Source organism: Vidua macroura, chromosome 3 (assembly GCF_024509145.1).
Source record: "Vidua macroura isolate BioBank_ID:100142 chromosome 3, ASM2450914v1, whole genome shotgun sequence".
NCBI lineage: Eukaryota > Metazoa > Chordata > Aves > Passeriformes > Viduidae > Vidua > Vidua macroura.
The window spans coordinates 22,746,334-22,773,511 of record NC_071573.1 but is presented as its reverse complement, the minus strand read 5'-3'; the positions used below and the strand labels follow the sequence as shown (position 1 = coordinate 22,773,511).

The window sequence follows — 27,178 nt, the reverse complement described above, 5'->3', positions numbered from 1 at the left end:
ACCTTGTTACTCTTTTTTCCTCTTCAGATCTGGTACTGTCATTTTGATTAAATAATGCTTTCCCTGTTCAGTCTGCATTGAAATGATCTATTCTGTGAAGGCATCTTCCTCTTTGCCCATGGCATTGGTTGAGTCTATCCAACTGTTTCTTGAAGAGATCCCTTCAGGTATCTGCTGGGAGTAGTCTAATCCTGTGAAGTATATGAATGGCAGCTGATATTAGGATTGCTAATCCTAATAGTGAAGATCTAATTCAGTGAGTAAAGAGGCTCAAAGACTTCTAAAACTTGTTTGTGTAGCACGGTGCTGTAGCCCTGGATGGGTTCTAAGTGCAGCTGAAGTATTCATTGTTAGCACCATACAGATACTGGTTTTGCATTTATAGGGGGGACTTTTAGGTGTATTTTTAGGGGAGACTTCTTTGGGCTGTGCATGTGGGGCTGGGGTCTGTTGCTGAAGGAATGTTTCATAGCCTTTTTTGTCTGAAGCTGCCCTTCTGATCTTCTTTTTCAAAGTCCACAGAAAATACTATAATGATGTGCTTCTAAAGAATAAATACTATTACTAGCGTGTTATTTCACAGCTGAATAAATTTGTCTGATACACAGAATCTAAACAAGCCTGGCTTGCTTGGTTCTCCAGTAATTTGGAAAGCAGTTTAGCAGTGGGAGTACAGTAGTATTTTGCAGAAGGACTCATGCAAAGAAAAGACAAACAAAATTATATTTAGGGCTGTTCTCTTGGCGATAGTGAATAATTAATAATGCTGGAGGTGATGTAAGCAGGGTTGTGCTACATTTGGGAAGAACATTCTGGTTGTGGTACACCCCTTGTTTTTTCCGGTTGCATTGCAGCTGTTTGCTCCTTTTCCCAATTCCACTACTGCTTATGTCCTGAAATAATCTTGCCTGGTTCAGTGGGACTGCCTGTAAGCCTGAGTGTTTACAGGAGGGGGTTGACTTCAGTCTCCAACAAATGCAGACTGAAACTGGAAGTACTGCTTTAAATTCTGGTTGGATATGAAAATAATTCCATAAGGAATGACGGATGAGATCAGCACAACCCATCATTTGGCTGGGTACAAAGATATCCACTTTTTAATTGAGGCAGTCAGTAATTGGAGAATATTCAGGTAATATTCAGGTGTTTGTTGGTGCTTTATGCTTAGCTGGGAGTAAGCATGCCTTTCTGCTACAAATCTAAAAACTGCTCTGGGAAGACACTCTTTCTACCTCCAGTATTTGCCAGCTTTCAAAGTCTGTAAAAGTCTTAAAAGATTAGAAGCTAAATTTTACCTGTTAAACATTTGTACCCATCTGCTACTCTTAGAAAGTATTTGAAATACTGAAACACTTAGCACTCCTTTGACATTTTTCATTACTTTGGTTTCTCCTTGGAACAATTCCAAGCCCCATCTGTAACTTGCCCCTTATATACTTGGAAGTTAGAGTACAGAAGCAGATTTCAGTGACTAACATTTAACGTGGGATGATGTGTTGGCATGCATTAAAAATAACTTCCTTTTAGTTCTTCAGACTTTTGAGATTTAAAATATTTTATGCGATCTCACGGGGTTTTAAAGAGTAGTTATTTTTAAATAAAGATGTAGTTAGTTGCTACTTGAACAAGAACTTTAAAAGATGCAAATATGTTTTGGGAACAAAGTTTACTTGAAAAAAACCAAAAAGTAATATCATTTGACTGAAGAAAGTTAACAAAAAAGAGTGAAACCTTGTTTCCAAATATGCCAAGGTACAAATATATTTTGTACAGTGTATTTTTAAAAGACTAAATTTGATTATGATTAGACAAATTTATCTGCAACATAGAGCTATACTGTGTGGTTTGGCATCTTTAAAAAAGTCTGTAATGGATTGTAGATTACTGCCTAGGTATGCAGTTTTGCTTTTGGAGCTGGTAAAAATCTTTCTGCAGACTTTTTCATAAGATACATATCGAACTCTGCCCAAAGGTAGCATTTTCTCCTTAGGCTGCCATCCAGAGTTATCAGTTATATTGTAAAAGCTAAATTAATTACTCCCCTTTACATCTTTTTATACTTGTGGTCTAGTCTGTTGCAATTGTCTAAAATCCAAGTAGCTAAATTCCCAACTATTTTGTCTGCCTTGCAGCATACCTCTGTGGATGGATACACTGAACCACACATCCAGCCTATTAAGTCAAGTAGCAGACAAAACATCCCCCGATGTAGGAACTCCATCACATCCACAAATGAAGAGCATCCTCACATTGGAAATTATCGCTTACTGAAAACAATAGGAAAAGGAAATTTTGCCAAAGTGAAGCTGGCAAGGCATGTGCTTACTGGAAGAGAGGTAAGCCTTGAAAAAAAAAAAGACTGACAGTCTGATTTGTTTTCTTTAGCTCTCTTTACAATAAGTATTTCTTCTAGAGGATGTTTCAGGATATAGAAGAAGTTACCTGACATGCCTGAGTTTACACCTAACTACCTACCCACCCACCCTTTTTTAAAATGCAGCTTCTTGGTGAAAGGATCAAAATGTTTGTTCTGCATCAAATGGTATTTTGGGGCTGGGAAGATATCTGTTCATCCCCAAGCATTTCTGAAACTCAAGAGAAATGTATTGATAGGCAGATTTCATTGATATTGGTGATCTTTTAATAGATAAATCTTGTGTTTGGAGGGCCTGGACAAGATAACCTTGTTCAGTCCAAATGCAGACATGTATAGAACTGATTCCTCAGTGGCAAAGTTCCAGGCTCCTGCTGGTAAATCTTAATAGGTTTGAGAATTTTGCTTGATGAAATGTGTAGAAGTAGACACACATGCATGTTTTGGAGGTGCATCTGTGCTCTTGCTCTCAGAGGTGCAGTATGGTTTTGTTCAAACCTTCTGAGTTTAGTAATTCATAGCTGTTTGTTTTTTTCCCAAGGTTGCTGTGAAAATAATAGATAAAACCCAGCTGAATCCTACTAGCCTGCAAAAGGTAAGAATAGACCATAATATCTGAAATTCTGTAAACAGTCAAACTGTGATCCTTTATTTACTTGACAAAAATATTTGATCCCCTTATCTTGCTAAACAACATTTTTGTGTGTGACCTTGGGAGAGCGTGGTCTCCCTGCTATAATGTGCACATTCATTTGTCTGAGGGCAGTGACTCCATGTGGTTCCTATCTGAGCTTTGTTGTTTTGCTCTTCCTTCCTCCTCTAGCTTTCCTCTTCGCCAACAGTAACATTTCTTTCCAATTAGGTATACAAACAGTTTGTCTACATGCTAAACCAAGATTTAATGCTGTAAAGGATGGTATTCTTCTTGGATTTTTTCTTTAATGTACTAATTGGGTTTTTTGTGGACTTAGAGTATCAACTTCTATTGCTTTAATGGGTTTTTCTACACTTGTCTTTATACTCTTTCAACTTTAATAAAATATTTGCTGAACTCAGGGGACCTGTGGCAATTACTTTTTGTGCACAGAATTGACAAAATGAGTGAATATAATCAAAGCAGTGTTGTTTATGCCTGTAGATAGAAATTCAGAAGTCTTTCATAGTCATTGTGATAAAGGTTTTATCAAAACCCTGGGGATTTTTGTTTGGTTTGGATTTTTACTATTTAACTCTCTGTATGTTTTGTTGTGGCTAAAGCACAGAAAGGTTGTATTGTCCTACTGGGGGGTGCCCATTATAAAAATTTGGGGTATTTTTTGTTTACAAATACTAGACTGCTGTTGTCTGTAGCTGTAGAAATGAGAGAAAGAGGCCAGGGCTTATTGCTGTTCATTTATCTCTGGCTGCTGCTACAATTTATTTTATTGTGTAACTTTGGTTATGGGGAGTTGTAAACAGCTTTGCTTTAATTTCTTTTTTTCTTTTATCTCTTTTATACTTTTATTTGCGTTAATGTCTCCTTTGTAGTACTGGAGTATGAGTTCTTCTGGATTCTTTTTTAATTCAACCTGCTGTGCAGTCCATGCAGAAGCTTTGCTGTTAAGTCCTATATCCTGTATTAAGCAAATCTCTTTGCTAATATTTGAGCTAGAGAAGAGGGACCTACAGGGGCAGCGTGTGACAGAGCATATTGTGGAAATCCTGTGCTGCTCATGTAGCTTATTTCCTAGCTAGCTTGGTGTTCACACTTGAAGGGCTGGGTTTGTCTCATTGTTGAACAATGAGAAGATAAAATATGTTAAAACTTTCTGGAAAACTAAGCAAGAAAAACTCAGCTTTGGGAAAATAGTTTAAATGTTAAGTTGTATTTCATAGAAAAATACTCAAGAATAATTCAATAAACTATTCCAAGTATAAATAAGACTTCTATAGCATACAAAACATGCTCTCACACTGCACAAATAGTACATAAAATACTGATGCAATAGGACATTGCTGCTGTTACTTGTTTTTGTTGAGTGGAAAGCTGGCAACAAGACAAACAGTGTTAGGTACTGTTAGAAGCAGCTTATAGTAGAACTAAGGATAGATGTTTAAATTTAGTGATTTAACTGGAATTTCATTCTTCAGTAACTTCTAAATGTATTGATCCCATGCATCTTCTGCTCACACTGAAAAATTGGGTAATTTGTTGGTATCATGTTTCCATTTGTAAAATACTGATTATGGTTTTCAGAAAAAATAATCTTTGTTTTGAAGCTTTATGTCTTTAGCTGTGACTGAGTGAATGAACATTGGTTGCCTGAAAGCTCTTAAGTAAACTTAAGCACAATTTTTGCACAGTCACTAAAGCAATTGTAAATACAAAGCAAATAAGGGCGAGAGGGTGGTTCATTAGCATGCTTAAGATAATTTCTGTTAGTATTTTAGTGGGTCATTTGTGGATTGTTAGTAAAATCATAAAAATTCTTGTTCTGTTCTATGAAATCAATCTCTCTTTTTTTCTTTCTGCACTGAACTATTACATTTTGTTTGTGTTTCTTCTTATACTATTTAGTATCACTGCAATGTGAAGTTTTATGATTTTGTTATCAGGCTTATACTGTACAAAGGGCTGTTAAATGGTTGGGTTTTTTTCTTCAAGAGGCAGTGTTGGGAATGGGAAGCAGTGATAGGAGTATTGTGTTGATAGGGACGTTTATCTAATGAAGGTTTATAGAGGACACTGGAGTATGTTACTGGCACAAAAATACCACTCCTGAGTTTGAACCCGTCTAATTTCTCCTGGTTGAGAGGATGGTCTCTAGAACTTCAAAGCTGATAAATTTTGCAGTTCAGCAAAACTTTTAGATCTTCAATCACTACTGATTATTATTACTCAAGACAAATTTCTGGTTATCTTGGGTGTGGGATCATTTACAAAACTATCCCCTTTCCATTCACCAAAGTATGAAGGATACTGAGTGCAAGTCAGTTTTTCTACAGTACTTGCAACTGACCTAATTAAGTGAAATGAGTCATCATGGCTTCACATGCACCATTCTGTTTTGTAAACAGAAATATTTGAGCACATACTTCACTTGCTGGAAGTGTTACACAAGCTGGGTCTGTAGTTAGTCACGGGTATAAAAGCAAAGTGTGTTTCGTTTCTTCTTAGCTCTTCACCAGTGGTTTTCATGCTCTGTTGTATGCACAGGGTACTTCAGACAGAGTTATTTTAGTTTGTGTCATGGCCTAACGTTTGATGGCTTAAGTAAGCTGACCTTGTGAATTTTTAATTTTGCTTTCTTGTCCATGCAATGTGATAGCTTATGTTAATGTCTTAGCTTACATTGTATTTCTCACTCCAGGACCTCTACCTCTTTAAATAGAAAACCTATGTTGAATTAAGGGTCCTGCCTTTCTATTTTGTTTTCAGTTTGTTCAGTATATGGTTACCACCATACCCAGTGAGCATCTGTTTAGAACAGAGCTGGCTTTATTATTGACTTGCAGTCTTGATAGTAACTTACTGTACTGGCTTAGCTTTTTCCACTGTCACTATTGTAATTTCTTTCCAAGTGTAAGTATTTGGGTTTTGTCATAACACAAATTTCTATCAAAATAGCCAGTCTATTTTTTACATGTCTGCTACATTGAAAATTTTGTCCTCTACTGGCTTCACCAGGGATGTTTCTGAAACAGCATTCTGTTCTCTTCTGCAAAGTGCTCGTGGAGCAGAAGGTGGTTTTTTTTCACTAATAGGTTTAATTAGGAAATGGGTATTTCAGATATGCCCCTTCTAAGGGTCAGCAAGCTTTTTATTCTTTAAACATGTTTGAAGCCTCTAACTTAAGTTCTTCTGTTGTTGAGGAAAACAGAAGTAAAGTAGCGTGAAAGATTTGGAATGATTTCACTGCTACCTGTTGAGAGCTGTGCTCCTTTTGCCACATCCCTTCTCAGTATCAGTTTAGAAAGTAGAGCAGCTTTCAAGCACATTTTTCAAAGAAGACAAAGCCTTGGTTAACTGAGTATTTTCAGATTAATTGTAGTAACTTAAAAATGTATATCTTAAACATAGGTGTTAATCTGGCAGCAAGTAGAAATGTTATCAGTGGTGTGGCAGATCTTTGCTTCCTGCAGTTTGTGCCTTGGAATATCAAGCTGGAAGCATGGGAAACAATTTTTCACGTCTTGTAGCTTTTTCCTAACTACAAATTTTAGAAACAGAGTACGGTGCTGTCTCTTTCTATAAGTGAAGCTTTTGAGGCTACAGCACCTTTCCAACAAGGAGATGCTTGTTCAAGAGCTTTTTTTGAATGGTAGCCTTTAAGAATGAAGAGTGGTCCTGTAAATATGTGGTGGGGTGATGAGAGATACATTACTTATACCTTCTGAGAGAGAAGGACACTGCTGCTCAGGAAAATACAAGTGTGTCTGAATTCTGAAAATGTTATTTTTTTGTCAGTAAAATAGATAATAATCCTGCAGCAGGTTGCCTTATCCTCGGAAAACAAACATCGCTTATCCAGATCTTTTTAAGTTTAACAAACTTGGCTTTGTAGGAAATAACTGTGGTCTTTTTGCTTAAATACCTCTATATGCAAAGAGGTGTCTCCTGAGTGTTACTGAGGGGTGTAGTGGCTATTGTTCAAAGGTGTTTATATTTGTAAATACATGGTTATTGGCATTGCAGGTGTTAATGACCAGCGTGCTTCTGCACAGGGAAAGTGTGGGGGAGGAGATTTATCTCAAAGTAGTGCTTCATGGAATGCAGAGTTGCAATATAAAATCATGTCCTTGAATACTGTTAAGGCTTTTATTTAGAAATATTTGTGGAACAAAATTTCTTGTCGCTGTAAAATCAATTTGAATTTTAAACCAATTAGAGTCTTAAACCAATTAGCAAACTTCTAAATCTTGTGAGAATATTGAATAGAATAATGCACTTCTTTTTTTTTTCAATTCCCATGTACTTTACGTTAAATATAAAAATGTGAGGGTTGAAATTATTTTCTATAGAAGTCTCATATTTTAATCCAGTTTGTGAAGGTATGAAGGTTCACTGCTGTACCTCTTATACCAGTCTTAAGTTATGAAATATCTTTCCAGTCTTTTAGGGAGGAACTGATTTTTCCACATACCTGGTTAGAATCTCTTCTGATGCTATATCATCCATTAGATTAGATTTGTTAGCTTCTGATTAGTTTATATTGATTTAGCTGAGAAATTTATTCTTGTGCAATAAATTCCAGTACTTGGAAAAACAACAAACACACAGAGAGCATCCTGGTGTGGTGTTTTTTCTTAACAATGGCTGATTTTATGATGAAAAGATACTTGCTCAAGTTAATTCTGGTGCATAATATTGCATACCCTTGGTTTATGTTTTAGACATAAGCAAACTGCATCTGTTCATATTTGCTCAGAGAAATGCTTTTGTAGTCTTTGCTTCCCTCTGAAATTGTTTTAATGGCAGTTATAAGGCAAATGCATAGTAACTAGCGTGAAATACTTAAGTAATGCAAGTATACATCTGTAACATTACTTGAGCTGTAGCAATCGTACTTTATCAAAAGCTGAGTGCCAATAAGATGTTGCTCTGTAGTTTTAACTTGTAGAATAAATGCAGAATTTTAGAGACATAAAATACACTAAAGTGCTACTCTTTGAGGAGCTGTTCAGTCTCTGGCTTGCATCACTGTACACTTTTGCAATGGTTGCATCTGATCAAATGGGACTAATTTTGAAAATGGAGGGTGAGATGTCTCTGCGACATGAGAGAAACAAAACAGCAATACACTTAGTGTGTTGAGCCCAGTTTCTCTCTAAGGAGGACTGTAAGATATTTCTAAAGATGTTTCCAAAATGTCTAGCCATTACACTGAAGAGTTAGCATTTCTTCATTTATTTCAGCATCCTACGTTAGCCCAATAAGGGACCAAAGAGTGTGCAGCACATTAAATAGGGGCTATGCTGTTCAGTTAAACAGTGCAAGCCTATCAGTATTGCCAACCTCAACTACACAGCACTGAACTACATAGGCATTTTTTATTTCTTTCCTTTCAGCCCCTAGGTTAATCTTGATGCACCTCTAATTAATAAAGCCATGAATGGTAGAAATTTAAGACCAACAATTTCTTGTTTCTGCTTAAAAAGAAAAAAAATCTGTGTGAAATATATATACTAAGGGCTTTAAGTTTGTCCATTTGTTTATAATTATGTGATTTGGTGTCATACAGCAGACTTTCAGCAATGATAATCTTCAGGACTTGCAGGGGGAGAGAGGGGGAATCACTGCTGCTTGTGACCAGTGTACAGTTTAGTAGTTGTGGGAAAAGCAAACTTGCCTACTTCACCTGTGTAGAACAGCAGGACTTAGAGGATGTCAGAATTCCTGGTAGCTTATTCCATTTGAACATCTGTGTGTGACTTTTCTCTAGAGCTGCACCTTGTACTTGCACCTGCAGTTTTGATGTGTCCACGGGTAGTTGGCAGAGCTTGCCAGTCACCAGAGAAATCAGAGAGTGAATACTTGTGTGAATAATCTGTAGGATTTGGTCAGTGTGGAACTCCAGAAAGGGCTGTGCAACTTAGTGTTTGCATAAAGCTTAAAAATTAATCTGGTTTTGGTATGTAGTTATTTGTAGTCATTATATTGATTTAATGCATAATATGTAGATTATGTTTTCTGGAGTTCACTGCACTATATTTTTCTATATTTTATGCTAATGCTACTTTCTATGGCCTTTTCTGTCTTCTTCTTGACATTTAAAATTGCATATCTTGAGTAATTTTTCCCTAATAAACACATTCTAAGGAAATTGTCCTGCTTCCTTGACAGTTGTTTCGAGAAGTACGAATAATGAAGATTCTGAATCATCCCAATATTGGTAGGAGTCCTGCATTTCTGCAGACTTTTTTTTCTGTTATACTGTTTACATTTTACTCTATTTGGATGTATTTGAATGTACTGCTGTTAAACTTTTTTTGAAGGTAATAGGGACAGTAAGCATCCAGTAAATGCTTCATTGTCTCCCCTCCTTTATTGACTCTGCTTGCATCAAGAATTTTGCTCAGAGGAGGTAAACTGCTCAGTCCAGGAAAGCCTTACACAGAGTAGGAGATGTGAGCTCTCCAGTCTATCAAGTACCCTGACTCCCTTCTTCTATTGAAATTATTCTTGAGACCCAAAAGCATGAGTTTCTTAGGTGAGAGTAGCAGAACTCCATTAGTTCAGTCTAGGAAAGATTCCTGCTGACTGATATTTCCAGAAAATTAGAATTACCAAGTATGTAATTTTCCCTTTCTGCTTTAGTTCTTTCACCTACCCCACAGCTTCAGGGCCCTACTTTGTGATGACAATTCTTCTGGCTGAGGAGGGCTGGACAGTCTTGTTCCAGAGACAGTTAATGGTCCTGAATTGGCCAGAGGGCTTGTTGCATACAAGGTATGGACGAGGTGTACAAGTTATTACATGCTAGGCACTCCCTTCTCATCCCTTTAATTGTTTGTTGCTTTTTCAGCATTCATAGCTTCTGCTGTTTTCTGTTTTCTTGGGGGTGGTGGTGGGGGTGTGTTTGTTTTAAATGAGTGGTTATACTGCCATCTGAGAAAAGTCAGACTTAACATTTCTGGTATCCACTTGGTTTTTAGTTGGTCAGAATCTCGGATTTCTGACTGTGAGCAGTTTGCTAGCAAAACAGGGGAGGTTTGTATGATCTTAAAATAAGTCTGTGTCAAATTAAACACTAATTTCAGCATGAACTCGTTTGTACAGTGTGCATAAACTGAGAAAATTGTGAATTAATATGCTTTATTATCAACTGTGATTTAGAAGTTAATTTTTGGTCTTTTTTCCCCCTCAAAAGAATGCTAACCTAAAGGATATAAAGTTTCTGTATGATTTAGTGTTATCACTGGCCATAAATTATACTCATTCCATGAGTATAATTGTTTGTTTGTGCTGTGCTTTTACTCCTGGCTACAATCTCTCTCTCATTCATTTTTCTTGCAGTGAAATTATTTGAAGTTATTGAGACTGAAAAGACGTTGTATTTGGTAATGGAATATGCCAGTGGGGGTAAGTGGATTCTGAAACGTGCATTAGGGATAAACTGAAATGCCAGTTATATGCCTAGAAACACTTTAAGGATTTAATGGGTTATTTCAATCTGGCCTTCAGAGAAGTCCCAGCAGACCTCTCAGGGCAGGATTTCTTGATTCTGTTAAGCAGCCTCTTAGGTTTGTGCTTGAGGGTAGTTCCCATTCTGAGGTTCCTGCTGCAGAATCAGGAGATAGTCTGGCACAGATTCTGGCAAAAACTCTTGACTGGTATTTATCCGCTATATTTAGGTAAGCACTGGTGCCTCATTTTATCTTGAAAATGTGTGCCAAAGCACTTGAAGAGGCAGATCCGGGGATGGGAATCAGTAACACAGGAAGGGAAACCAGCAGGCTCATAGTGAGAGGGATAGTGAGTGCCTGCTTGAGAATCTGCTTAGCATCTGAATGGGAAATGTTTGAATGTGGGAAGAGAATCCAGCACAGCACCAGTGACCAGCTAGGAAAGGCTGCTGTCAGACAGTGCAAAGATGAGGATCTGAAAGGCATTTGAGCAGCTTTATTAGGAAAAGAACAAGAGGGTATAAACAGAAATATTATAAATAGTGTTAAGTGAAGCCACTAGAGATGTGCAAAATAAATCTGGTGCATAAGTTGCCTGATTCCCAATGTGTCTTACACACGATATTAATATTTTTCGTGATTGATTGTTTGTTTCACAGGGGTTAAGTAAATTTATTTTAAAAATTGAAGAAGTCTTAGTATGAAGGGTTCCATTTTTACTTCTTAGTTATTATTTGAATGAATGAAATCTAATGCGAAAAGGAATTTTTGTTGGCTGCTTCTATTTCCTTTCCCTTCAAGAAAAGGAGCAGCATGGGGTGTGTGTTGTTTTCAAGTATGTTTTGATTGTGTGTGATAGTAAAAAAATTAATACTGATGTTTTGTCCTTGTCATGCTCAGGGGAAGTGTTTGACTACCTAGTTGCACATGGAAGAATGAAAGAGAAAGAGGCTCGTTCAAAATTCAGGCAGGTATGAAATTAGCGTGTTCTTTCTTTTTTTGTTTCTATTTATGTCATTTTCAGATAGACATGAGTGTGAGAAAATTTCTTTTACTTAACAAAAAACTCTTTTGATAATGTTTATTAAAGCTGCAGTGGAAAAAAAATCCCAGAAGAGAAAAATACCTGCTTCCTACATACTGTCTAAAAATAGTAAAGTTGTTTTACATTTTCTTTTAGTCGGTGTTCCTAAGAGTCACTTCTTTTATTGTGACTCACTTGAGGTTTAAATCCTTTTCTGAATATTTTAGAATTTTACAGCTGTTCTATCTAGAGATTTTGGTATGACAACAGGTACTGCTGTGTCATGTCACACTGTTTCATATGAAGGCTATTCTGTTATAGGCTTTTATCTTCTTATCACAGACTTTCGCATCTCAATCCTTTTCTTACTCTGGTTTTAGTGATTGTTTTGGAAAAGCTTTAATCAGATAAATACATCAAGTTTGGTGTTTTTTTTCAGAATTAAGTTATATAATTAACATTTAAAGAAACTGCTCTTAACTTGCTGTTTTAGACTTTTTTTTCTTGTTGTATATGTGAAAGACATGGAAATGAATGAATTGTTCTGCTAGGGATGAATTGCAAAGATACACAGTTGATATTTTAGAAGATAAAATCTGAGCTGATGTATCTGGCTACTGTCTTGAAGGGTGGATTAATTTCCTTTCAATAGTTACTGCTATTGGGTGATTTGCATTTAAAAAATTTGGTTCTCCAGTTATCTTGAGGGGTATGTGTTAAACTTCTTTTTAGTAGGAAAATGAGCTGCTTATAGGGACTTTCTAGGTTTACTATTTAAGCTTTAATGAAAGAAACTTAGATGAATATTTTTTAAGATAAACATTTTATTTACTTGTTATGTTTTAGTGAATCATATCAGGAAACAAAATTACTAAATTATATGCAAAAACTTATAGTGAAGTTGAAATGAAATATTTCACTTATGTTGGTGTTTCAGATTGTATCTGCTGTACAGTATTGTCATCAAAAATGCATAGTTCATCGTGATCTTAAGGTAGGTTGTTACTTATTTTACTTTTTGCTGCCTATCATACAGACTTAACTTCATTCTATATATAGTCCTTGCCACTGCCTGTGAATGCCTCAAACATGTGAATGAAGGAATTATCACTTGTATTTCATTCTCAATTTCCTGAAGCTCAAAAATAATGTAGCTTGCCTCTTGGAACAGGGGAAAGACAAGAATAGAAAATGTGTTACTTTCATTCCAGTTTTGGCTTTAAGAAAGAGACTCACTCTCCAAAGAATTGTACCTGCAGTCATGCTGGTATCTACACAGTGAAGCTGCAGAAGATCAATTGATACCAGCCATCACTACTTATTTAAAATATTTCCAGTTAAGGTATATTGCAAGGATATATAAAACAATAATAAATCACAATATATAAAACAATTATAAATCACTTTCCTTAGTGATTTATAAGAAATACATTAGGTTTTTAATCTCTTTTAATTTCTGGTTTATATTCTAGTGTTTAATTTGGGCAGAAAAAGTCAATTAAGGGTAAACAGAAATTAGTTGAATTTTTTTTAAGCCGTTTAAGTAATCTATCTGTGTAAACCACCAGACCATATCAAGAGTTCAGCAAATGCAGGTACGACCTAAGCCTTGCCTGATGTTGTCTTCATGCCAAGTTTAGGTATCATGGGACTTGGACATCATCCTCACTCACTTAAAAGCTGTCTTGTGCTCTTGCTTTGATGTCTTTGAACATTTACAAAGAAAGCACCGGTGTTGGTTTTTTCTTACTAATGTGTCTGAATACTTGTGAAAAGCTGAGGTTGAATAATTCCTAAGGGTTTTTCTTCACCAGTATCTTTTGTCTTATAATGCACTGCAGCACTCTTTCAACCTCATCCTTACAAATCTGTTCCCTGATACCTGTCAATCTGCCAGCTCCTGCATGTGCACATGAGGATGGATAGTAAATAAATACATCCTTTTCTGCTGAGTTGTCCCTGCCCCAGAAGTGTTATCATCTGATGGTGGAGGTGCCTGCCCAGCACTCGGAAGTCAGAATGCAAGGAAGGAAAAAAGGGTTGGATTTCTTGACTAAAAAAAAATTCCTCTATATCTTGCCTGATGGTTTGGAGCCTGTGAATGTTTTGTCAAGCTCCCTGGAGCTTACTGCAGCCACTGCTGTTGAGCTTTGCAGAAGGCTGCACCCAGGGACCTCTTGGCCAGCCAGGACAAGCCCTTCACTGGTTCTCTAGGTTGGCTGGGAGTAGGCAGCCAGCCACCTCCTCACGCTTATCTAGCTCTGGCTCCTTCAGCCCAGCTATGTGACTGAATCTTGCTATGTTAACCCCTGCACTCAGCATCCTGTGTCTTGCTCTTTCTCCCAGAGCCCCTTAGAGCCTCCACCTCTCCTCCATTTCTTAGTTTCATAACACACACACAGCTCACAGGCTATGCTCTCAGGCCTATGCAACACAGCTTTGCAGCATTCACACAGGAACTACCTGCCACGAGGAGTCTGCTTCTGATCTCCTTCCTATTTGCAAGGCATCCAGGCAGGCTCCAAAATAACTTTTATTTGATTTTTTTCCTCTGTCTTCTCTTGGCTGGAGTTACGCTAGACTCATCTGAAGAGTTCAGAGTAAAGTGTGATTGAGAGCCAGTCAGCCTAGCTGATGAAAAATACATTTTCCAGAGGAGAAAAGACTAAATGTGTGGCTTTGAGGAGGTGTACTTCCTTCATCTCTTCTTTCCAAGTGATATGACATTTCTGTCTCATGTAAAACTCTTCTTATGGAGCTGCAGAGAAGGAAAAGCAACTTTAAAGTGGTGTCTGTCTTCTCATCTGCTTCTGTTGGCTCTCTACAGTATCAGCACATTGAGCAATCGATATTGCAGCACAACAAGACAGAGGTCTAGCACCACTTCGGATATTTTTGATACGACTTTTTGGTTTTAATAACAGGGTAAACTCTATTATTTACAAGTTATTTCAGACTAAACTGGAGAGATGTGTAAGAAAATATGCAAGTTTGTCCAGGCTATTCTGGTAGAAAAATTGTCTCCTTTTTACTTTATAATTATAAACAACTTGTTTAGAAAGGGCTCTAACCAATTCCAGCTTTGCTCATCCTGTGATGCACAGAACTTCTCTCTTCAGGTCATAGTTTTTCCTCTGAACATGTAATCAACAAGAGCATCGTCTTTCTATTTGGCATATTAAAAAGGTCTTTTGGTGTTTTTGTTTGAAGTAAGGAACCTGAAAACATGGGGCACTTGGGTAGCAGAGTACTGTTGAACTAGGAGGACTATTGTAATCACAGAGCAGCTGCACTGACAGTACTGTTTTCACCACAAGGAAAATGAAGTCTTTGTGAAGTAGTGTAGAAGGCTGTCAGATCTGGAAAACAGCTCTGTGAGTCTGTCTGCAGGCACATCAGCTGGAACCAGCTGGGATTACAGGTCATGAATTGGAAAAATAAAATATTTTCCAGGATAGAGTTTGTAAAAATGGGCTGTATTTTACTCCTGATAAAGGCTAAATTCTGTTGTGCAGCTATTGGCTTGATATACTGGTAGTTAATTGTCTGCTGTTCTGTTTACTGAGTGTAAGCAAAATTATTAAAAATAAGCTCAAACCCAGACAGAATCATGTTTACTCTTTCAATCAAATCTGCTGACAATTAGATTGCTGCTTCTCTGATTGTGAACTGAAGCATTTTTATACTTTCTGAGTTAAATTCTGAGCACAGCATCTGATGAGAGATGTCTCCTTGCTGTAAAATTGTTGTTTGGCAATAAGGTGAACCCTCTAGTCTGGTAACATCTGGCCTCCTGTTGAAAAAGTAGGATTCCTGCTCTCCTTGGTGCTCTCTTGTGTTGCTGGCATGCAGATCAGGAGCTGAGACTCAGATTAATAAGCATTACCCAGTTCTGCTGCACTCTTTCCACAGCATCCTTGCATTTTGAGAAATCACTTTATTCCCCCAATAATATATTAGTATTTCTGTAACTTCACCTTTTTAATCTTCTTACCTACCTGTGATGCTAAATGTAAGATACTGTTTCCTGACTCTCCAGGTACCTGTACGCTTGCATCTATGTATATGTGGTGCACTGCATTCACATGATTGCTGCACAGGCATTAATCTTAGATGTATAGAATACATTCTGTGTGAAAATAATTAAATACTTGAGTGCTGACACCTTCGTGTTGTCAAAACAAACACTAATAATAAAAGGGAGAGGATTTTTTTGGTACAGAATGCTAAAGTACAGCATGTAGCTTGAAGTGTTTCATCTTACAAGCAGAAGATATCTTCTTCTTAAGTCTTAAATTCCTTCTAACATTTACTCTGCCATAATGGTAAATGATGTCTAGGATTAGATTTACTCTCCTTGGCATCAGAAATTGGCATGAACCTGTCAAAAGCTTCAACTGCTATTCTGAGATGTCTAGATACTTCACTCTAAAGCTGAACTAAGTTATTTCTTCCAGAGTATAAAATGTTCATAGTTGATTCACTAGCTGACTTTTCAGTTTGTTTAGCTGCTTTTAATAGTTATATTTTTTTTAGTAAACATTTCTGATTTTCAGTCCTTGTAACATGTATAGGGTATTAGTTTCTTTTATTCTGTAAGAAAGAGGCAGATGGTGAACTGTTTTAGATAGAAAATGTATTTTTGTATTTATTGATAAATGATATATTACACTATACATATATTATACTTAATCTGGTACAAAAATTGTCCTCTTCTATTTTCCTCTTAGGCAGAAAATCTTCTACTTGATTCAGATATGAACATTAAAATTGCAGACTTTGGGTTTAGTAACGAGTTCACAGTTGGTAATAAACTGGACACGTTTTGTGGCAGCCCGCCTTATGCTGCTCCTGAACTTTTCCAAGGAAAGAAATACGATGGCCCTGAAGTGGATGTGTGGAGCCTTGGGGTGATTTTGTACACACTAGTGAGTGGATCACTGCCATTTGATGGTCAGAATCTAAAGGTACAGTTACAGTATGAAAGCTTGGCTTCTGCTGGCTTTAAATCTTCTGTGTCATCAGGAGCTTTCTTTTAAAACTCTGATTTTACAGGAACTGAGGGAGCGAGTACTGAGGGGGAAGTACCGCATTCCATTCTATATGTCCACAGACTGTGAAAATCTACTGAAGAAGCTACTAGTACTGAATCCAATAAAAAGAGGCAGCTTGGAAGTAAGTCATTTTTTCTTGGAAAAAAGGGGGCTCAAATTAAGAAAGAATAAAATACGTACAACAGTTGCTTGAGAATTCTTAATTTTTCAGGATAGATACTTTATTCTTGTATTAAGGGTGCAAAAGTCTTGTTAAATAAAAAAAAAGGAAATGTCCCCGAAACAGTGCAGCTTGAAAATAGAAAGTATTAATCAATGAAAATCTACCCTTAATTGCAGCTATCTAACAGCTAAAATAAGAACATTTCAAAGTGTGAACTCTTCCCACTTGTTTCAGTCAGATAATGGAGCTAGTTCAAAATCTCTGGAAAGTGGGACAAGATTGTAAATATCTTCCTGGAGTTTTTCAGAAAAACAAGACCAGCAGCAGGCAGTACCATAAGCTTTTTCAACTGACCGTTTTCATGACTTTTTAAAAAGGGTAGCTGCCAGAAGAGTAACTAGGTGATGGAAAAGAGTATGGAGTTTTTTGTTTGTTTTAGTGCCATAATACATGTAAACACTAAGAACTCTGTGAATGGTAAGCTAATGATGGCTAGTTATTTCTGTTTGAGCCTTTCTTCTCCCTCTTCTGGTAGTTTCGTTTCTGAGTAGCTGGAAAATTTATATATATAATAATTCCTGCTGTGTCCCTCGGGTAGAATCTGTTTTGGGGATTTCTAATGAGTTATGATTGTTGTTGTTAGTAAATTAAGTTTTGTTTTCATGGGACGTGGAGAATATCTGTGCACAACTTGTAAGATGTCTAAAAGCTTCAGTGTTTTTTAAGGGGCTGTTTTGTTCAAGATTGATGTATTGGATAATACTTGTTGCATAGCTGATATTTAACAAGTAATTGGTGTAGAGTTCACTCTAAAAGCTGCCTGGTTCTATTGTGTGAATTCTTTAACAGGGAGGGATTTTTTAAAATAACATCTGCTTACCACAGAGATGAAAGTAGAGCAGAAGATAAATAGAATACTTTTAAAATAGTATTTGCATGACTTAATCACTAGTGACTTTTGTTTCATCTTTCTACACTTGTGCAGCAGTGGATGTGTTCCAGAGAATAAATCCCATTTAAGCAGCTTTTTGTTCATAGTGGCATGATTTATGCTTCCTGGCATGGAGGCTACCTGTGCAAGAAAGCATGCACTCACTGAGCTCTGCCTGCATGCAACTGATTCCAAGCTGATGCTGGTCTATGGCTTTTTATAAATAGTTTTAAGTTGAATAAAATCTGTTCTGGAGAGACTAGTAAATGATGGCTTCTGCTTTACTGATATGTGCTCATTATGTTCTGTGATTACTGTCTAAAGGACATAATGGTAAGAGTGTAGTCAGTTCAAAGATCCCTGCTTACCTGTGTCATGTTTAGGTTTTAGGGAAGTACTTTTTTCTTTTACTGAATTTTCGTGTGGATTTTCAGCAGTTTCTCTTCAAATCTAATTTCACTTTCATTCTAGGTATTGTAGTGTTATCCAGTTCTTGTAAAATTCCTTCCTGGCCCTGGAGAGAGGTGTTGGATAGCAGCCTTACTGAAAGGACAAGGCAGTCAGATTGTGTGGAATAGAGAGAGTAAATGTTATGTGTGATCAAGGGTCCTGAGCCAGTTCCAAAATACTGATAACAGACATTGATCAGTATGCTAACCTGAAGGGAGGAGAGAGAGGCATCATGACCATTTTTTTCAAAGGAATATTCCTGAAATCACATTTGCTGAATTAAAAAGTGTGGTATGTGGTTTGGAAAGAAATTTGCGTCTGAACACTTCTAAAAACACATGTTTAGAATGAAAGTATAAATTTGTTGGAAGCTTCTAAAAGTAGAAAAACTATGTCATCTTAGGTGGGGGGGGGGGGGGAGGATTTTTTTTGTGCTTTGCCTTCTGATTATTTGCTCAGTCCTGGCCTTATAGTTTCTCAATTCCCATGCATATTTTTGGCAGACCATCCAAAAGGATGTTTGGCAGTGACATCAGCATCAAAGCTGAGATCCACACAGGAGCAGCACCACATGGGTTAGGTTTAGCACTTGTCCTCTGGTAAAGACCAGGCAAATCTTAATTTAAATGGTTGCTCTAGACTTTTTCATGGTTGCAGCCAAGAAGAAACATTTTTGAAACAAGAGAATGTTGTTATAAACCAGTAAATTTTCCCAGGAAGAGATGGGAAAAATATACTGTCAGAAAATACCTCTTTAACTGTCAAGTTTTCAAAAAATTCCTCTTTCTCTCTTGCCCTAGTCTTTAATTTTTTTTGCATAGTGTTGCTCTGAAATTTCTCTAGAGCAGATTTATGCTTACAGAGTGTAATAAAGCAAAAAATAATTTTGACACAGACAAGACTTGAGCCAGACCAGATGTTTATTAGATAATTTTCCTGAAAATTGAGGGAAAACTCATCAATAATATCTAGTTGGTTGAAATTTAGTTTGGATTGATGTTTAAGAAGTACAGTTTGAGTCAGATTTCTAAATATTCTCACCAAGGCTGCTGCTCTTTAATCAGCTGACTGAAAGCCCAGCAGAACTTACACAAATGTAGTATTGATCCTGGAATTGGATTGTTTGTGTCTCTTTAAAATGCTTAATTGTAAGAGCCTGTTTAAGAGTTGTACAATAACTCAGTGTGCTTCTGAGGTCATGTATTTAAAAGACAGAAGCCAGCAGGAATGTAGATGGAAACAGAGAGCAGATTACGTTGAACTCTAGATCCACCTACTGAAGAGACATGAAAAACTGTAAGTGGGAATTTCCAGGCTTGCTGGTTAATTCAAGAAGGATAAAGAAAGGGGGGTAGAATTTGAGCAGTGATTTCTGTCATCCACTTCATCGTGCTTAAACTTCAGATTTATTTAACAGTATCTTTACAAAATTATGATTGCAGAGAGTGCATAGTACTCTTTGGGCATGCTCTCCTGTTCCTGCAAGGCTACAAATAAATAACCCTAGTCTATTGTCAAGTAAACTCATGCTCTGTATGTCAGAAGCACAATATAGCAGTATGTGTCCACCATTCCTCCCTCTTTATCGTCTCAAAAGCAAAAAAAAAAATCAATTCCATGATAGAACAAATCTTTTAAGTGTTATTGTCAGCAGAATGCTAATTGGCACAAAGTTCTGTATTGTTCTTGTAAGGGTGCAGTTATTGGGGTCTGTAATTTGGCAGCAGCACTACATACAAAGAATTTGGTTATATCAATGGAAAATTGAGTCTTTGGCTCTTTATGAGAAATAACTTAATTCAGTGTTTGCAGGGCAGATTTGGAGCCTGTGGGAGACTAGATTTGCTGGCACTTGTTTTGTTCTTGTGTCCATGTAGTGAGCAGTATTAGCATCTGTCCCTGAAGAGACATGTGTGCCTGTTGCTGTAGGAGGGAAAATTATTTTACCTGTTTAAAGACGAAAGTCTAAGGAAAAATTGTGATGGTTAGGGATTCCGGACAATCAATCTTGAGGCCTACAAAAAGATCCAGACCACAACAGAAGGAAATTTTCCAAAGAAGGCAGGAGAAATTTTTGAAGTAAATAACTGCATGGTGTAGAGAGAGTTAAGAGGCATTTGTCCCTCCAGCCAAACTTGGAAACATATTTAGGTCAAGTGCAGTGAGAAGATCCATAGGAAAAAATGACCAGTTGGCATCATGATCTTGAAACCAATGACTGTAGGAAGCATTAGCACATTCCTGAATTATACCTTAGTTTCTACACATTTCCTTTGCTGTTATTCAAAGGAGCTCTTTATCATGATGGAGCTGGTATTGCATTAGCATCTTAGGATGTTAACCAAGAGGAGCACATGGAAGTGAAATGTACAAAATGAAAGATTTTGGTTTTCAGTGGTTTTTTCTGGTATTTAAGGCAAGGTGATTGTATAGAGAATGGTAAATAGGAGGATTGAACTTATGGGAACATAAGGATGTGAAAGATAAAAGAAAAAAAAGACGTGAGGAGAAAAGGTATGAGGGAAAGAGCAGCATTCAGATTATGAACTTCAAATTGCTTTTCAGCAGCCAAACTAGCACAAGTGTAATGGGGTATGGTAAAGGGCACGTTGGCCTAAAGCTCTTTTATTTTCTTAGCAAATCATGAAGGATCGATGGATGAATGTTGGCCATGAAGAAGAAGAACTAAAGCCATATACTGAGCCTGAACCAGATTTCAATGACACCAAAAGAATAGGTAAGGCTTTAAAAAGGATGTTGCATCTGGTGCACACAGGCAGTTTTATCTTGGAAGGCAAACTAAACTCTTACAAATATGACCTACAATCTCATCATACAAGTAAATGCATTCTTTTTATTTAAATGACAAATTCCATTACAATGGCCTCCTTATAACTACTGTTGTGACTTCACTGAGCTGACATCAATCTACAAGCACAGCAAAAGACAAAGAAGACTACAGAATTTAACAGACTGAAGGAGGCATATTTTATGAGGGCAATACTTCTTGCCTGCTGTGGTTAGAGAAAGTTACTGTTTTGACCCAGGAGTTATTCATAGTTTCTGTTTGCCAGTGTTTTATTTGTTGTTGAATAACATTGAATGTTGTATAAATTAGTAAGAGTTGTATAATACAGTTGGGAGTTTTCAAGATTAAAATAACAAGAAAGGGGAGTTAGTAGCATTTTCTGGTTTTGCACAGCAAAAAAACCTGAGTGGGTTGATTTGAATCTTAGTTACTTGTAAATTATAAGGCTGTTTTTCTGTTTTCACTGTTCTTAAGTTGTCAGTAAACCCAAACACATTTTGCTGATATATCTGGCTCTTTTTACTTTTAGACATTATGGTCACAATGGGCTTTTCAAGAGAAGAAATCCATGAATCTTTAGTAAACCAAAAGTACGATGAAGTCATGGCCACTTACCTGCTTCTAGGTAGAAAACCACCTGAAGTAAGTGCTGTTTACATTTTCTGGTTTGGCCTTTATATGTTGCTGGGTCGAGTGATGTTTTTATTAATTATTTTGTAACTTTTTTTTTTTAATTGTAATTGATAACTTATGAATGTCTTTCTCTTTTCATATCCTCTTGGATATCTTGCTGGTTCCTGTATGAAGAAATAAATTAAATCCTCCAGTATGTTCATGTTTGCTTGTAAATATGTTGAATTGCTTTTCTAAAAAGCTGGCTGTTAATCTGAAGTGTCATGACTTCTAAGTGCTGAGTTTTCTTCTTGTCATGTGTGTTTTCAGTTTAAATCTGAAATAGTTAATAGAAATTATTTTTCTGGCGACTCAGATGTGACATGCTTTATTTCTCGGAAATGTGCTCATCCTTTCTCGCTCATATACTGTTTTACAGTATATTGAATTATTCAATAAGTTATTACGTTGTAGTCATTAATAAATTTGTGGCTGAAAATCTTATGATTATTTTGGAACTAGAAGGATCTGTACATCTTTTGGGACCACATGGATTTTTCAAGAAAACAGACACCAAGGCTTTATTTTTGAAGGAATTTTTTCCCTGCTACTTTGTTAGCCTTCCTTCAGTTCCAAGAAAGTGTAGATCTGATATGTGCATCCTTGAGTGCATTTTCTCACATTTCTGAGCCAGAATTCCCTTCTGATGGCAGAGCATGGAGGGAATCTGTCTAAAATAATTTTGGCTCAAATAGCTTGGAAGAGGAGATTTGTCTTTTCCTCTGCTTTTACATAGAACTTATGCTTTTTAAAGACGAACAAATCAGTGGCTGAAATACACACCTTATAAAGATGTTTTGAAAGCCATAAAGGATCCTTTAGTCAGTACTTGCTTTTTTAGTCCTTCTGACTCAGTCCAGTGCATTTTAAAATTGTTCTGGAGCTATGAATGCTCTTAGGCTTAAAAATAAAATTTAAAAAGGCAAGGGAAGCCATTCTGTGGCTTCAGTTTTAAAATAGCACCATTTTTGTTTCTGTCAACATTCTTCTAATTTTGTTTTGAGCATTCATTAACTATGTAGCTTTACCTATATGTTTTTAAAGCACATTAAACACAGATGAAGTGATAAAATTAATCTTGAAGAATATTCAATTCTGGTTACAATGCTACATTTTTTAAAAGTGCCTTTGATTGGAACTTTTTGCTTTATAATGCTATAAAAGTACCAGTAGTGTTGAATTTCGTTTATGCTTTGAAAACCTGTTTTCCTTGTAGTTTGAAGCAGGTGATTCCTTGTCCAGCAGCAACTTGGGTCAAAGGTCTCGCCCCAGCAGCGACCTCAACAACAGCTCAGTGCAGTCCCCCGCTCACCTGAAGGTCCAGCGGAGCATCTCCACCAACCAGAAACAGCGGCGGTTCAGCGACCACGGTGCGGATGGCATTCCAAGTGAAGCTACAGACACAGCTTAGTGGGAATAGGCAGGGTTTTGTGAGCCTGGCAGGGCCCCCCACTCTGTGCATTTGTTGTGTAGCTCATCATGATGTGTGTCTACATGAAAGTTTCTGTGGTAAATCTGGATCTGTGCGCCTTGCAGATTTAATTCTTTGGACTTGCTACTTGGTTGGCTCACTAGATGAGACACTGAGGGTGTTTTCTGCTTAGGAGCTAATGGCAGCTATTGCTCTGGATAACCCCAGGGGCAGCAAATCAATGATTTTATCATTACATTTGGCTGTGGGATCAAATTGTTTGCTTCCAAGAGACAACAAATTTATCAAGTATTCAGGAAATGTTTTCGGATTAAAATGCTTCTATCAAAAAAGAATATGTATTTAAAACATGAAATGAAAGATTTTTTTCTTTCTCTCAGCTGTCAAATTGCTATAAATATTTCTAAAATGTTTGTCCCTTTGCCTAATTTACGTTACTGTTTTCTGCATTTTGTTAGCTGATGTGATTTTATTTCAAAGGAATGTAAAAGTCTACTGATGGAGGAGTTTTACCAAAACAATTTAAAGAATGATGAGGGGAAAAGAATTGTGATATTTTTCAAGTATAAACATGCTTGTAAACAAAGTAGGCCTAGGGTTTTCAGGGGAAAATAATATTTTGCAGTATTAAGAGGAAAAGGTATGCAGCAAAAAGTACTAAAAAAAAATTGAAAAATATAATTTAATTCCCTTTTTCATAATACTGTACAAATTGCATGGATTTAAAATAAGAATTAAAATGTTCTTCTAGGTTTTACATATTGATGTGAAATGGGAAGTAATTCTGAACTGCAAATTAGAAGTGAAAAGAGAGTGGGTAAAAAGAACACAGGCTGTCACAGCTCGATTTAGTAGGTTGGTCTGTGTGCTGAGTTTGCTGTCAGAGTTGTTCAAATGCTTTTTTTGGACTCGGGGAATTATATTTAGACTACTTTGGCCAAGAAAAATGCAGTGATTATTTTTAGGTGTTTATTAATTCTATTTTTATTTGGCAGTTGGCCCCTCGATTCCTCCTGCTGTGTCATACACAAAAAGGTCTCAGGCAAACAGTGTGGAAAGTGAACAGAAAGAGGACTGGGACAAGGATGTCTCACGCAAACTTGGCAGCACTACAGTGGGATCCAAAGGAGAGATGGCTGCAAGTCCACTTGTGGGTCCAGAAAGAAAGAAGTCAAGTGCAGTTACCAGTGTGAGTTGGGTGTGCTTTTGGTTTGTTATATTTATTTTTCCCTATTTAAACAAAATGTGCAGCACAAGATTACTATAGACATAATGGGTACTGAATAAGCCACTAAGTCTATTTCTGGTAACTTTTACTGGCAGACAGAAATAGGCTACAGTAGATGCCTTTTAAAATAAACTTTTCCCTTCTCTCCCAACTTTACTTTTTCTAACACTAACATACCAGTAAACATGAGAATGTCTGCACTTGGGCAAACTTTGGTTTTTGTCAAGAAAAATACTGGATATTTAAGGAAAGAACATAAGAATGGAGCCAATATGGAATGCTCTTTTTCTGGTTTTTAATGCTTTTCTATCTACAAGGAAGTCAACGGACTTCTGATTCAGAGACTTCATCTGATTAATCCTACATAATATCTCTCATGAACTTTCTCTGTAAATTTGGCTGTTTGGTTTTCTGAAACCACTTCCTTTTGGACTTCAGAAATGGAGCAAGATGAGGGGGAACAACCCACTTGTTCCCTGGTGCGTGTGCCTGCTGATATGATTTACAACCTGGCTATTGTATTAAGGAACTGAACTAGCAAATTAATAATTTCTTAATGTTTCTATTATGATATTCACAGTTCTGTAAACTGCTATCATGTTACTGCCTCAAACACCTTTGTTCCAAATCGGAGAGTCTGTCTCTTCTAATGTGAAAGCATCTGCTTTGCCTTTTGGTAATTCCTGTGCAGTAAGATTGATGTTTAGGATTCACAGTGAAAAAAATACTGCATGGTGTTTAAACAGCTACTTAGGAGCAAGAGTTCATGTGAGGAGAAAAATACATGCATGAATCATGATTTAAGATTCAAGTATGCTTTATGCTATTTCAGCAACATAGTCTATTAAATACAAAAACTCTTGCCGTCTTTTAGTACAGTAGACTGGCAGCGGGAATTCTCATTATCCTTTAGGATTCTACATGCTCCCATCTTGGATATTCTGGAAAGATGATGTGCATTTCTATTAGAATTTTCTGAAAGGAAAATAAATGCTGAAGTTCATTTAACTCCTAATGTTCTGCAGGCTGTGTCTGCAATACATCTGCACATGCTTTAATTTTTTTTTTTTTAATGGGTTGTTGTCTCCCCACCCCTGCAAAAGTCTTTGAAATTATGGTTGTGTGGATTGCATGCAGGAACTTTGAGTCTTCTAAGATTAGATTTCGTATCTGAGCTTTCCCAAAACTGTATTGCCCCAGAGCTGATTAGAGTCATGTGTGGTACAAGCTGATATGTCACAAGCATTTCTCTGCTTTGTGGGAACTAATTAAATGGAGTATCTTTGCTGTGAAGAATGAGAAATTGATTTATTTGCTAATGGCAACTTCAATATATGTGCATTTTTAGCTCTGTTACTATTTTGGGGACTTTGAAAGGCTTTGTGATGGGCATGATTGGGGAATATTGGTGTCTGATTTTACAACAGTAGTTCAAGGTTGAGCAGCTTACACAGATAGTAAATATTTTTCTTTAAAACTCAAACATTTAAAGTGGAAAAAAGTTAATTTAATGTGGATAATTTAAAAATATTTTTGTGGAACTTCGGGTAATGTGATGTTACCTTCAGAAAGGCTGAATTTCTTGAAAACATATTTACGACCTTCAGTCATATTTGGGTAACTCAGGAGAGTTTAATTTCAGAAACAGTTATTGCAGTTGTTAATCTTCCTTACAATTTGGCCTTAAAACAGTTTATTAAGTGGTCTCTGTGGGGTCATATTAATGCTGAAAAACTGTAGGTGAGAGAGACCTAAACATAGTAAATCTTGCAGAGTTCATTATGTCCTGCAGTACCTGAGTCTAGGGTATTTGAAATCTTTTGCCAGCAGGCATTAGAATGTAATGTTAGCACAGTGCAACCTCTCCCACCCCAAATTCAGTATGTAGTGTATTAAAAAGTGAGAATTGTATGTCACGTGTTAAAGCTAAGTCTTCAGCAGCTGACCTATGCTTGGTAGGGATGGAGAGTATGTTTGGGCTCATTTTAGGAAGTTTATCCAAACTGAAATGAGTAACAGAAAGAAATATCTGTATTTTTGCAACAAGACATATTTGCCATGTTATCTGCATCATAATTTCTGGGTTGACTGACTTGATTGTATTTCCATAGTAGATTGTATTTCCAGATTGATAGTATTTCCATTTTCCTCTTGAAAGCTCTTTTGACAGGAGCAGCAAACTGGAGCCCTTGTTGGAAAATTATGCTGTGCAGGAAAGCCTTTCAGCCAGCCATAGGTGTGTTATCTGGGATCCCAGTTTGTTTGATCCCAGGGACAAATAATTCAGGAACACAGTGTGTGGGAATTGCATAATAATATTTAGTAAAGTGTGTGTCAGCAAAATTAAACTTCCTTGTGTTCTCTCAGTGTATTCTCAATAGTGCAGTAATGAGATGGTGTGTGAGCTATTGGAAAAAACAGCTGATGATATAAGTGATTTGTGTTGCCAGCTTGACTTAGTACATTTGGAAGCATTAACAATATACATAAGTGGCTGAAACACTGTTTTGATTTGCTTCTCCCAATGCTTCGATTTTTGTACAACATGATATACAGTAGAAAGTATTTAATTTAACTTTGATATTAATTCTCTTTTAGAATAATGTGTTTTCTGGTAGTGGAATGACAAGGAGGAACACTTATGTTTGTGAACGTTCTTCAGATCGCTATTCTGCAATACAGAATGGGAAGGACAACAGGTATTGTTCAACTTTCCTTGTTTATTAGTTTGGGTACAAGAACTGAGGCACAGAAGAAGCAGGTTATGCAAAATACCATTATGAATCACAGTGTGAAATACATAAAGTCCAAGTGTATGTTTTTATCTGCCACTGCTGGTTCTTTGTGATGAATTTTTAAGCTAAATGTGTCAGTTGGCCTTTGCTTCTTTTTATGGGATCACATTGATTACTGAGAGTTGTCTTCCAACACAGGA

At 36.7% G+C, this 27,178-nt stretch overlaps 1 protein-coding gene across 6 annotated transcripts in view; it reads left to right on the top strand.

The window, feature by feature from the left end:
- MARK1 (microtubule affinity regulating kinase 1) overlaps window positions 1-27,178 on the top strand; it is a 56,435-nt gene that overhangs the window by 19,876 nt on the left and 9,381 nt on the right. For 5 of the 6 annotated variants that reach the window (XM_053973361.1, XM_053973363.1, XM_053973360.1 and 2 more), the window contains exons 2-14: window positions 2,133-2,336; window positions 2,916-2,969; window positions 9,198-9,246; window positions 10,371-10,436; window positions 11,381-11,451; window positions 12,442-12,498; window positions 16,235-16,471; window positions 16,560-16,679; window positions 20,740-20,839; window positions 21,441-21,553; window positions 22,800-22,953; window positions 24,011-24,204; window positions 26,842-26,942. In XM_053973361.1, the coding sequence (XP_053829336.1) occupies window positions 2,133-2,336; window positions 2,916-2,969; window positions 9,198-9,246; window positions 10,371-10,436; window positions 11,381-11,451; window positions 12,442-12,498; window positions 16,235-16,471; window positions 16,560-16,679; window positions 20,740-20,839; window positions 21,441-21,553; window positions 22,800-22,953; window positions 24,011-24,204; window positions 26,842-26,942 (1,520 nt within the window). Of the gene's footprint in view, window positions 1-2,132; window positions 2,337-2,915; window positions 2,970-9,197; window positions 9,247-9,728; window positions 9,804-10,370; window positions 10,437-11,380; window positions 11,452-12,441; window positions 12,499-16,234; window positions 16,472-16,559; window positions 16,680-20,739; window positions 20,840-21,440; window positions 21,554-22,799; window positions 22,954-24,010; window positions 24,205-26,841; window positions 26,943-27,178 lie in introns of those variants that run through there. The other variant, XM_053973364.1, reaches the window with a different exon arrangement.